The following is a 12824-nucleotide window of genomic DNA, read 5'->3' as shown; positions in this document are numbered from 1 at the left end:
GAAATAAAGCCTTGCAGGTTTTTTCAGAGTGTGAGATCATGGGATAACACATTCATACCTGGGTCTGTAGGGGCTGGATCACCATGAACGCTTTAGACTGCGAGTGGGCTGGAAGATGAGTGGATGAACGTGGTTGTGCAGCATTTTAAGCTCATTCATATTGAGGCTTGTGCAGACCAGTCCGGTTCTTGAATGTACCTCTTCACCCCTTCCCTTGCAAGAGAACTGGTGATTGTGCAGTTAGTTATTTCGATATATGGCTACTTCAGGGGTTTTTTTGTTTGTTTTAAAGAGGGGTGGTTTGATCCTAGGTCAGCACACTGTACAAGCTGTACTGCCAACATAAGGCAGAGAGTGGGGTCATGATGTCCATATTTATGTTGGCTTGGGTGCCTTGGAAACATACTCGGTATACTAAAAAGTATTGTTTAGTGATATCATCTTTCAGAAGCTAGAGATACGCCAAATCCCTTTGGTTGGTACCTCCATTCGATCCCTATGTTTTGTTGTGCTATCTAAGATGAATGTGCCTGAGAAGAGTCATATAAGTATAACCAGGCAAGTGATTACAAGATTTGAGTTTGAATATGTATCCTCAAGTCCAATACCTCCTTAGAGCATCATGTTTTTCTCTCCCCATTTGAAAACACCTCTGCTGAAACCTTTCATTTCCCTTGTGCCCCAATATGACCATATAACTGAAAGAAGGGTAAAAATATCTTTTTTCTTTATATGCTTATTTGAAATTAAGTTTTAAATGAAATTTGAGTTTAAAAATCATTTTTAAAGTAAGAAATTGACAAAATTTCTATTTGGAGATAAATTGACAAAATTTCTATTTGGAGATAAATTTTCATAGAAGCTGCAAAACACGGGCACGAGCTGAAAATGCCAGTTTAACTGTCACCTAAAGCAAACTTGTCTGAAACTGCAAGATTGTACCTCGTCTTCTAATTAATTCTAAATTTAGACCAGTTCATAATGAGGGTGTTTTATCTTTTGAGATGAGTTATTGGGAGATGACTGCAGTTCTGGCTGGATTCCATCTCAAGCTTGAGCTGTTCCTTTTGTTGATGTCAACCCCCTGCTGATAGCTCACGTTGCCTTTGGAAATTGTTGAGAGAAACTCAAATCCTCTTCCTGGCAGAGCTCTCTTTGCTGTGTGAAGCAGTTAAAAGCAATTTTGTGTTGCTAATTATTATATAATGTGTGTCAGTTTTGAACATCCAGGTACACAGGAGATGATATTGCTCTTATTCAGCCCCTTGACACTGATGCTAAAGAAATTTTTGGGAAAGCAGATTAGAGAAGAATCTGACGCCTTTTCAATGTGTCAGCTGGGAATGGATTTGTAATGTGCTGTTGTGATACTTGTTTCTTTTCTTAATTTAAACTTGAAATTAAAAAATTACTGGTTTAATTGTATTTAAAAAAAAAAATCAAATCCTCCTTGCCTGTCATTCAGAACTTCTTAGTTTTAAACAGGATGTGGACTGAAAGCAGCCTAATTATTCCACAGTAAACATGCATGACAGCTTTTGGGTACTTTTTAGTAGGTTTTTTTCAGCAGTCTTCTGTGGACATACCTAATTTCCAGACAGAAATAAGAGAATAAGGCTCGCCTCATTTTCAGTAGCAGTGCAGTATAACAAAATTCTGGCCCCGCTGACACTGCTGAGCTTGTTGTTCAGTAGAAAATACCATTGCATGCTGGGACCTGTAGTCCTCCTTGGCTGTAATTCCATTTTAAGGTGAGGATGGCATTGGGAAAGATACTGGTTGCCTGATTGCTCCTGCTATGTTATGCCAGTGGGTGTGTTCTAAGTATTGCCTGAATAGAGGAGAGCACTGTGCATGTGTGACAGTCAGGTCTCACCAGCTTGCAGACTGCCAGGGCAATACAGTACACAGGTTTAGCGTGGGTTTGAATATGTATTATAGCTGAGTAGCAGCAGAAGGTATAGAACAAGTGGCCCATACAACATACAGTGGCATTCCCTGTGCTTTGGCCTGTAGGTACCACTAGCGTTCTATTCTTCATTTCCGGAAGCAAAATGTGCTGCTGCTTGGCACAAAGACTGGGAAGGTAACTTGTATGAATTTTACTTTGGTAGATATCTGATTACACTGTCCTGTCTCAGCTGCTGGAAGAATTCAGACAGACTGTTGTATGGGGAAGCAGGAAGAAGCTTTGTCTGGTAGCTGAATAAATATGTATTTGGTGACCAACGAAATACCATTTTTTACAAGCCAGCACAGAATAGAGGAAGTACAGGAAGACAGAGGAGCTGGATGGGTGGGAGTTTGTAAAAGAGGCTTATGAAGCAGTGTAGCACTCTTCAAACTTAAGTGGCTTGAAAGAGAAGGGGGGAGAAAACAGACGGAGAGAGAAGGAACATACGTAGGAAGGAGAGAAAAAAAAAAAAGAGAAGGAAAAATAGCATTGAAACAGATAATATAAGGTCACATTTGCCCTTAAGCTCCTGCTATTTTAGCTGTACCAGGAAGATATTACATAGCTGCACCAAAGAGGAAAAAAAATTCCACAGCAGCAGAACTAATGAAAGCTTGTGTCCCCTGTGCCCTGCTTTTTTTGTTTAACCTTCCTTCAGCCTCTTCCATGTCCCTGTGACCCTGTCAGCGGGCCAGAAAATGTGCATACTGCTGCTACTTGGGATGTGTGCAGGAGGTGCGCTGGGTGGCCAAGTTGTAGTGGCTCTGTTTTTTCCTCAGTGGAGACCCTAATCTGGTCTGTTGTCTCCAGCTGCTGATATTCAGAAAGCTGTTTAGACATTATTCTTTTCAGTATTTCTATACATCTTACAAATTTGATGGAGGTGGCTAATAGATTAAAAAAATCATTTGCAGGAGGTAGGATGACAACAGAGCAGTCATGTAAGATGGTTTTGTTTTTTTCATTAGGAAGCCAAAGCTAAATAGTAGTGCTCATTCCAGGTTTGGTTAGTGAGAAAAGATACAATAGGAAGCAGGGTATGCCAGTGAAATTGCATCTGCTCTAGGGTTTTTTCTGACATTACTGCATTAGTAAGGAGTGATGTTTTTAACTAAGACAGTGATGTCAACAGAGCTTTTGTCTAGCTCATCTGAGTGCTGGAATGTTCCTTTGCAGACACTCTGAAGCCTGGGTTTTTCACTTGCAGAGAGGTTACAGTATAGATGCTGCAATGCTGTCTTGTGTGGTGGCCAGACTAACAAGTTAATCTATTTATTTTTTTTAAAGCTGATTGTGTGTGTGTGATGTTGTGGGGGGTTTGAAATGTCATAACATTTGTCATGATTTGTGTCTCTCAGAAGCATCAGTGACAGAAGGAAGCCATAGTGGTGTTGGTAAGCGCAGCTGGATTTGCAAGTATAGATTTCAGTTCATCATGTGGAATATGAAAGGATCAAGGCCATCTATTCTCAGTTTGGAGTTTGTCAGATATAATCTGAGTGCTTCTCTTTATCAGGAGTGGTGGTTGTGGATGAGTTGCACATGCTGGGAGACTCTCATCGAGGATATCTGCTGGAACTTCTTCTGACCAAAGTTAGATACGTTACAAAGAAGGCTCCAAAACGGTGGGTAGACCAGGATGTTGATCTTTTAATGCTAATTATGGATGGCTCTAAATGTTCTGTTATCTGGGTGATTGGAAATTTGGGTTAGCTCCAAGGTTTTTATGAGACTGATGACCTAGACTATTTTAGTTATTAAGGTCTCATCATAGCACCTCTCAGGGGCCTGCTGTTGTAGTCAAAACCTCTTTTCCTCATGGTTTTCAATTTGTGTGCTACCATGGGATTCATTCTCTCAGGAAAAGAAATAAGGCTGAAGCTTTCATTTACTTTTTTAGCCTATTTAAATGTTTTTAAAACCTTTGGATTTCTTTTAACGTTTTTGCTAGCAGACTGGCCTTGCTTAATTTTTCAGTGTTTCATGGAATGGGCTGTTTATCCTACTGAAATGTTCAGGTATTGTGGAAGAGTGGGCATGCTGTTAACTTGTCAATGGTGAATTGATCAGAAGACATAAGAGGATGTGCCAGTAGCCTGCTTAGTTAGCACTGCTCAGGGTGATCTGTGGTTTTGCTTATAACATGTGACAGCCTAGTGGTTTCATGGTTTCTTGCCTTTAGCACAAATGATTGGACACTGGGGAACAGATTAGATGTTTCAGAAGAGCTTTAGAGGCTTCTAAGAATTCAGTATCTAGATCCCCAGCACCAAGGTGTCCAGCAGCTCCATAGTGCCTGAACACAGACAAAGGCAAATGGAGGAGATTGTGTATTGATATTCTTAATCTTTATTGGTGGTGCTGAGAGAAGAGTCAAAATCAACTGTTCCCTTAACACCGAAGGCCAGATTTTGCCAGTTTTCTCTGCTGCTGTCTTGTGAGTCGTACCAGTGCTGGGCTAAGCACAGACTACCTATTTATTTCTAGGAGAACTGCCATTTCTACATTGGCTCTCTGCCAGATGTTTTAGCCAGTATTTCCCATCCTGATTTCCAGGATCCAGCAGTGTTCTAGGTCTAATCACCTCTGACTTTTTCTCATATTCTCCCCATAAGTCCTGGAAGCCAGTACACTTCAGAGCAGTGTGAGTGGCTTTGCCACTCCTTTTACCTTGGTGGCTTATCGTGTAGCTGCAGCACAGGTGCGGGTCTACTCTCTGCTTTACTCCCTTGCATTGAAGAAGCAGGAAGGAGAAAACATTTGTCAGGGGGAAAAGGGGACAGATGCATCAAGGAATGTTCCTGGGAAGATGCAATACTTAAGCCTTCACCATATAGGCGCTAGGGCCTAGATCTTCCATCTCTTCATCATGGTCAGGTTGACAGTGGCTCCCTGTACCACTTTCTGACATGAAGGAAGTGGCTGCTATTTTTGTTTTGGAATCCACTTGAGATGCCCGAAGACCACATTTTCTCTCAAATGTCCTCCCAAGTCTGTGGTGCTTTTTTTTCCTGTTATTTAATGGGACCCCCTTTATCCAAATTCTTTAAGCACTGTCCAGTTGGACTGATTATCAGAATGACCAGTGCTTTTAAGAGCTTTTTAAGTGGTTAGCTGGATGTCCCACTGAAGTTATAAGGCTGTGTCTTCACACCAAGAGAATGTTCTCTGATGGCTGTTGCCAGCATGGGTGCCCTTGCTTCTCTGCGAGGCTTTTGCAGACCCAGACAAAATTCTGCAGCAGATTTTTCTCTTCCCCAGACAAAGAGTGTGCTGTGGAGCTGGAACGTTTTTAATCCTTGAAGGTCAAAAGCTGCTTTAGGGGGAGAAATCTGCAACCTAGATGGTGGAGCTGTACTAGCAAATGCTTGAAGAGCTTGGATAAGAGAAAGTCTGCCTCTCCACATCTTCCTTATTTCTGTCTCGTCAGTGACTGGCCTTTTTTACTTTAGCTTCTGGGCAGTCTTGTTTCCTCTATCTTGTCTTTGCCAGGACTACCAGGATCTTCTAAGAAGGTTCTGGCTGTTTCTGAGCTCACATTGATTTGTCAGACCTTTTTATTTTTTAAAGTCTCAATTTGTGGCTCAGTGTAATGCAAATGAGTAGTTTTTAAACATAGGCTTAGAAGCATAAAAATTCCCCTATTGTGTGGATGTAAAAGCTTGAATTAAAATATACATTTGGGTATCTAAATTAATGGTTTGTGTTTTCAGCTCTGTTAAGAGTCCATTACTTCTCACTGCCTTTAGTGGAAGCTGCCGTTGAGCACTTTGAGAACTGAAGCAGCTTTCTTCTTTGCTGAACTAAGGGCTTTGGTTCCCAGCTCTAGGAAGACCCTTAGTCTAGTATTATTTGTCCTGAAATTGAAACAAATGGAAGTGTTTCAATTAAGGCATTTAAGCTTTGAAAGACTGCAGTGGAGACTGGACCATTTCTTTATTTCCATGTTTTTGTTAATGGCAAGGAAATAGTTGATTTATTTACTTGTTTTCAGTTTCTCCAAATATGCAGTCAGTTTATGGCTGTTGTTACCTGAAGAAGCTTAAAGTTTATGTTCAAAATGATAAAAAGTTGAATTATCTTGTTATCAGTGCATAACTTGACATTGTGTTTGCTAAAAGTAGAGTATGGCTTGTTTCTTTATCAAGAAGTTGAAAAAAATACCTTTGCATTTTAGACTCCAGAAGGAAGTAGACTGAGTTAGTTTTTCTGAATCCTGTTTTCCAGAACAGTAGCCTGTCACTAACCTTAATTTTCTTTTAACCGCTTCCAGACAGGTGAAGGTAACCAGTCCCGGTTTTGGTGGGATACAGATAGTAGGCATGAGTGCTACTCTCCCTAACTTGGGACTCCTAGCCTCATGGTTAGATGCAGAGCTATACTGTACGGATTTTCGTCCTGTGCCCCTCAAGGAATGGGTGAAAATTGGCAGCAACATTTATGACTCATCCATGAATTTAGTGCGAGAATTCCAGCCCAAGCTTCAACTAAAGGTAACAAAACTTTGAGCAATGGCTTTGGGTTAACCCCTTTTGTACAGCTAAAGTTAAAAAGACAGCTACTGGTATGTTTTTGATTCTTGTTTTTAATAGATGACATTCCCAACTTCATTATTTACTTCATAGTTTACATGCTTACACTAAGGACAGATTTTTTTTTTTTGTCTTCTACTGATTTAAACAAAAACCAAACCAAAACACACTCACGAAGTTCTTAAAGTTTCTTGAATCGGACTTGAAGACAAAGTTGACTTTGCAGCTGTCTTGTTTCTGAGCACTTGACAGGTATAAAGAGCTTGATTCTCTCCTTACCCACTACTCTATCTTGTGTCCTGGAATCTAGTTGACTTTTCATAAATGAAGGTAAATATTTCCTAGTTATGCCAAGGAATTTGCATTAATCATTGGGAGAATATATTTGCATTAAAATGTGGTATTGAACCTGCTTATGTTAAACTGCTAAATGATCTAATTCTGTCACTGATTAGAAGGCAGATGTCCATCCTGATTCTTCTGAATCTGTTATCAGTATTTAGTACTTTTGCGCACTTGAAAAGGGTATGAAAAGTTAAGGGTAATGTACTATAATGATTTGGAAGAATCAAATGGGTAGCAGTGGGAAATTTGCACTTCCTACTTGTAGGTTCCTTTTTTGTGGAGTCTTTGAAGGGTCCAGTCCTTTCAACTGCTCTCTGTAACACTAGTGTAGTAGTTGGACAATGTGGGCTGAAAGCCGGCAATATTTTGGAATGCTTTGCAGCCAGTTCTCCTTGTGTGCAGATGTTCTGTTATCAGTAGCATGGTGGCACAGCAAAGAAAAAGGATTCTAGAAACAAAAGGAAACGTCTGTGACAAGAATATCTAGAAGCTTGCTTTTATGTGGTCATATTGAGAAGCTGATGTTGCATCTCCCTTTCTGGGTATTTTTTGAAGTGGTTGCTTTGCATAGGTAATAAATTAAGTGAGAGAAAGAACTAAAGTAGGCTTATGACTCAACAGTTTATGGGAGTTGGTTTATTTTGTAAGACCAGGTGATCCTCTTGGGCTTGAAATCTATCACTGGACCTTCAGACTTCTGTTCTGTACCTCAAACAGCACTAGGGAAGGGAACTTGATGACCTCACCACTTCTGCTGAATTTGGCTGAATCCTTACCGAGCTTTTGATGTGTATATGCAGTTCCTGCCATTGCTCCCCTGTTTTCATTTGCATTTTAGTGCTTTTTATTTCTTACTGTATGCCCACCTTTTTTCTCTTCCTCCTTTGACCTGCTTGCTGGAAGAGAATCTGGCTTAACCAAGCAAAACAGATCAGTTGCATGAACTCTCTTAGGATCTTAAAACCAAAAAGGCAAGCTGTAAACAGTAGGGTTTTGTGTGCACACCTAATAAGCATCCATAAAAGCCTTCCACTGTGCTCTGAACACTTGCAGTCTTTGGTCAGTAGTGCTTGCTGGGTGCATCTTATTGGGGTTGCTGATTACTACATCTCATGCTTTTAGTTCAGGCATCCCAGCTGATAAGTCTTCCTTAGTTACTGTAGAGGCATGTTTTCCCTTGGGGCTCTTCCTAGTTCTTCCCCACTGCTGTTAGCCATGACATGGAGGTTGCAGTGATTTTTTTTGTTTGTTTGTTTTTGTGTGCACTGTGTGGCCTTCATTCAGAAACAGATTTATGAAAACAAGACGTAAAGCCTTAGATTTATTCATGGTTAGGTCTAGGGCTGCCCTCAACAATGTGGTCATACTAGTGTTTGGACTTCCTAAAGCAAGACAGAAATGAAGATAACAGTGCTGCATCTTTGTTTGCTCCTCTTTCTGACTTGAAGTAGAAGATTCCTACTGTGACACAGAAGAATGACAGCAGTTGCAAACCCCATTCAGTGTTGAGAGTGCATTGAAAATATTTTGTCTCAATTCAGGGAGATGAAGACCATGTTGTGAGCCTGTGTTATGAGACTGTTTGTGATGGCCACTCAGTCCTGCTTTTCTGTCCATCCAAGAACTGGTGTGAGAAGCTAGCAGACATCATTGCCAGGGAATTCTACAGTTTGCAACAGGCTGAGAGTAAGAGAAAAGTAGTTAATAGAAGACTGTAGTAGGCACAGTACCTTTAACGAAAATTAATTTTAGTAGAAACTATAGAAATATTGTCTCTCTCAAGGTTCTGCAAAAAACTCAGCCCTTGCCCCTGTTGTTGTGGACAGAGAAGGGATCGATGAGGTTCTGGATCAGCTAAAGCGTTCTGTCTCAGGCCTGGACTCTGTGCTCCAACGTACTTTGCCATGGGGAGTGGCATTTCATCATGCAGGTATTCCTGAATACGTTGGTCTTGAATTCTGTAATGGTCAAGTCGTGGGTTCTTTTTGCTGTAGTTAGCAGCAATTTACCAGTTGCTTTTCGAAGCCTTCTGTAGCTTATGACTGGATTAAAATGCTTTGAGAATCTCACAGTTAGAGGTAAACTTGAAATTCTTTTATTGTGGCAGAAGATTTTAATTCACAAATTGTTATGATAAATCTTCTCTCTGTTCTGTTGGATAACAGCAACTATTTAAGTACAACTCAATTTATTTTTTGTGAAATGCCTGAAAAATCAGCTGATTTGCAGCCCAAGCATTTTCAAGTTGTCTCTAAAGCTGCCAGAGTATTTCAGAGCAATTTTCCTCAACTTAATACTGAAATAGATAAGTAAATAGAAGAATAGAAGTATAACAATGAAAATAAAAATAAAAGGAGCATGTGCCACAAATGCTTCTGGCTAGATCTTTTATTTCTTTAAGTAGGTAATAATGTAAGTCACCTGTTGATCCACTGAGAGAAAGCATTGCCTCTGGAAGAGTGAACAGTAGCTATGGCATTGAATATGTAGGGGAAATAATTCCAAATGCTTATAGAGTGTGAATTTCTTTCTCAAGAATAAAATTGGCAAGAAGCCCTCAAGGAAACATAGAAAGATATGTATTAGACCTGTAACCTAGACTGGAAATAATGAAGAAAGATCCCAGGGTCAGGACTGTAAATTACTAAATCCCAGTTCCTTACTGTGTTTGTTACATCCAGTTTTCTTCTTTTTATTTTATTTCTTTCTTTACTTATTTACTTGCAGTACTTGTAGATATGTAGTAAATAGTTGTTCATCTTGCTACAATGTGTACAAGCACCTTAGAAAAGGTAGTTTATAACTATTACTGTCAATTGAATGATGAAAACTTAATGATGAAAGTTTGCTTCACTTAAGATTTGAAAGAATTTAACTGAGGTAGGGTTGTGAGTCTAGTTCCTAACACTGAATGGCGAATGTTCATTAAATTTGTTTGTTCTTTCTCTTGCTTGCCAGTAACATTATTAGCTCTTAAATGCAGTCTTAGCATTACTAGGTTCGCTAAAAGTCATCTCTCCTCAGGTCTTACTTTTGAAGAACGGGACATCATTGAAGGAGCCTTTCGCCAGGGCTTGATTAAAGTCCTAGCAGCAACCTCCACGCTCTCATCTGGAGTGAATTTGCCTGCACGCCGGGTAATTATACGAACTCCCATGTTTGGTGGCAAACTGCTGGACATTCTTGCTTACAAGCAGATGGCTGGAAGGGCTGGCAGGAAAGGAGTAGACACAGAGGGTAAGCAGAGGCTTTATTAATATTCTCTAAGAACAGTGTTAACCTGATTAAATCCAGGGCAGTGCTTCGCAATTAGTGACTAATCATGATGAATTCCTTTGGTATTCAGTATGATTAAGTAAATCAAGATGAATTTTTTCGGTATTAATGGCATAAAAATTGTAATTCCCAGGGGATTCTTTTCACCGCATGAGACTTACTTTGGTATTTATGTGTCAGTTACTTCAGGAAGGGGCTATTTACTCCTTTCAGTTATTGTTAGCTTCTAAGGCTGTGTTGTTCATTTGCCTTAATTCTGTGATCCATGGTCAGTTTACGAAAGTGTTTACACTTTCAGTGAGAAAATTTACAGTAAATTCTCACTGGACAGACCTAAAATGTAAGAAATGCATTTAAAGTCTACAACCATAATTTGACAAACTTCTTCTGTTGTCTGAAGTTCTGATTTGGATTTATTAAACTTCCACTAAACTTAACTTTTATGTATCTTTATGTAACTTTTATGGATCTTGAAAATAGGAATGTGACAGATATATGGGAAATATGAACAGTAGTTCTTAGATAATATGATGTCTTCATGCATACAGTGGCACTGATTTTATGTTCAACAAAATAATCCTGCCTGTTATTTTAATTTGCAATGGAAATTTGTCTTCATGGATGGTATTTGGAAAAATTGTATTATACAAGTATAAACACAGTAGAAAATAAGAAGTTCAAGAGAAGTAGGAAGTGGGATTTGCCCTACTGATGGTTTGATTGGTGCTTGCTGGAACCCGATGTAAGCAGACTGTTCTTACATTTAACTTTCTATTTTTGCTGGAGTAGCATAGCAACAGAGCGTTTTGCGACCTATATCTCTGTGAGCTATCCCTATGTGTTAAAGAAAAGGGCAGCTGCATGATGTATTTTGAAATTTTCCAGACTTTGTCATTTGAGTGTAGCTGGCAGGTGTAAAATTACATTATTCCTTGAAGTTTCTTTTTTTTTCCACCCTTCAAGTTACAATAATTAGTACCCTTTTTTTGACAGTTCTGATGTGACTGTGTTTTGCACAGTAAGCAGTTGATTTTATGCTGATGAGCTTCATGAATGTACCATTTTTTTTCCACTCCACAGAGTCTTTTGGATGAGAACATAAAGCTACATTACCAGCTGCTACTCTTTCACAGAGTAGGGAGACTGGAGGACAGCAACTTCAGCTGGAAAAAAATGCCTTATGTGGGTATGAAATTCAGCTGACAGACAGAAGATAAATGTTGTTGGGTTGATTTCCTCCTTCCTTCCCAACATTGTAGTGTTTGATTGTCTCAGGTTTTGATTTTTTTAAATTTTTTTTTTCCTGATTTGATGGAAATTTAAAACCACCATTTTAGAAAATTAAATTGGATTATTTTTGCATTCATCAAAACTGTCATGTTCCCAGGGTGAAATAGGTAAAGCTGTTCAATATAGCTGAACAAAACCTAGAAATATAATAGGGCCTTTTTTGCTTTTAATGGAGTTTTATGCTTAGATAGCCAGAGTCTTCTGGTGTTTGTCTAGTCTGATGCTAACCTAGACTTCCTCTCTCATCTGAAATGTTCAATAAGGGATCTTGGAACAGCTTAGTTCTTTTTTTTTTAAGCTTTTTTATTTTAAAAGTTTACTAGGTTGTAATTATTGGCTTTAGGTTCTCACTGGCATCTTGGGAAAGGGTTTCCCCGAAGTCTTGAATGACTGTCAGACAGTGTAGAGTCAAGTGGATGGATACCTATCCTCTGTTAGATTTATCACACTGAAAAGTCAAAGTTTTCAGAGGGAATTGTAGGTCACATCAGAACCCAAATATGAAATGAGTGAATGTTCTTGATTGCTAAAATAAAAATAAGCTTTGATTTCACAAAACAATGCTTACAGACAGTTTATCTTCTGTACTCTCAGCTCTGGCAAAAGTACACAGTCAACAGATGTCAAAAGTTTCACCTGGCAGGATAAAAAAAATCCCAGAGACACATCCTCTGAGCATGTCTTTCATCCTGTAATTCATTTATGTAATCATGTTTAATCTGTATTTTGTTACTTAAGTACACTGAATTTATGGTATTTATTCTGTTCATTAAATTTAAGTGGAGTTGTGTTTTCATTACCTCTGGATTTGCTAATTACCGTAGCATTACCACGGCTACAGTTTTATCATAACTTAACATTCCTAGGATCTTACTAAGATACCCACTACCAAAATTACCTTGGTGTCCAGATGATGTGCACTTAAATCTTAACAAGTTATCATAAACCTATTATGATATTTACTGTATGGCTAATCCAAATCTAAAGGTCTCTTCTTAGTCAAAGGCACGCTTGTCCTACCTATAATTCATTTATCCTGTGCCAATTGGCAAAGCTTCTAACTAGCTAGGTCTCCCAGGGACCTAGTTTCTCTGTAATGGCTTTGTTGAAAAAAATCTCCTTTATGTGACCACTGCATTTTCCGTGGCTACTCTGTACTATTACCTCATTAAAGGAATTGGCCCATTATTTTTATTTTTGTTTCATAGCTCTGGGAACTTTTTTGTCACCCACAGAATTTCAGTAGTTAGGGATTAACTTAACAATGTCTGATAGAGTATTTTAGGGTAAGGTATGCTTAGATGTACTTTCAGTGTACCATTCAGGATACTTCAGATTTTATGTGTGTATATATGTGTGTATATATATCTATGCATATAGGAATCTTCAGAGAATGCATAATTACTTAGATTAATAACTTTGGATTC

The 12824-nt window shown here is 38.9% G+C and overlaps 1 protein-coding gene across 1 annotated transcript in view; it reads left to right on the top strand.

Annotated features, from left to right (window-relative positions):
• Window positions 1–12824, top strand: part of POLQ (DNA polymerase theta) — a 56978-nt gene that overhangs the window by 6407 nt on the left and 37747 nt on the right. The window contains exons 5-9 of the mRNA XM_075034403.1: window positions 3471–3579; window positions 6228–6447; window positions 8373–8517; window positions 8615–8761; window positions 9856–10068. Of these exons, the coding sequence (XP_074890504.1) occupies window positions 3471–3579; window positions 6228–6447; window positions 8373–8517; window positions 8615–8761; window positions 9856–10068 (834 nt within the window). The remainder of the gene's footprint in view (window positions 1–3470; window positions 3580–6227; window positions 6448–8372; window positions 8518–8614; window positions 8762–9855; window positions 10069–12824) is intronic.

This window comes from Buteo buteo, chromosome 8 (assembly GCF_964188355.1).
Source record: "Buteo buteo chromosome 8, bButBut1.hap1.1, whole genome shotgun sequence".
Taxonomy (NCBI): Eukaryota; Metazoa; Chordata; class Aves; order Accipitriformes; family Accipitridae; genus Buteo; species Buteo buteo.
The sequence above is the reverse complement of the archived record's forward strand: the minus strand, read 5'-3'. Positions and strand labels throughout refer to the sequence as shown.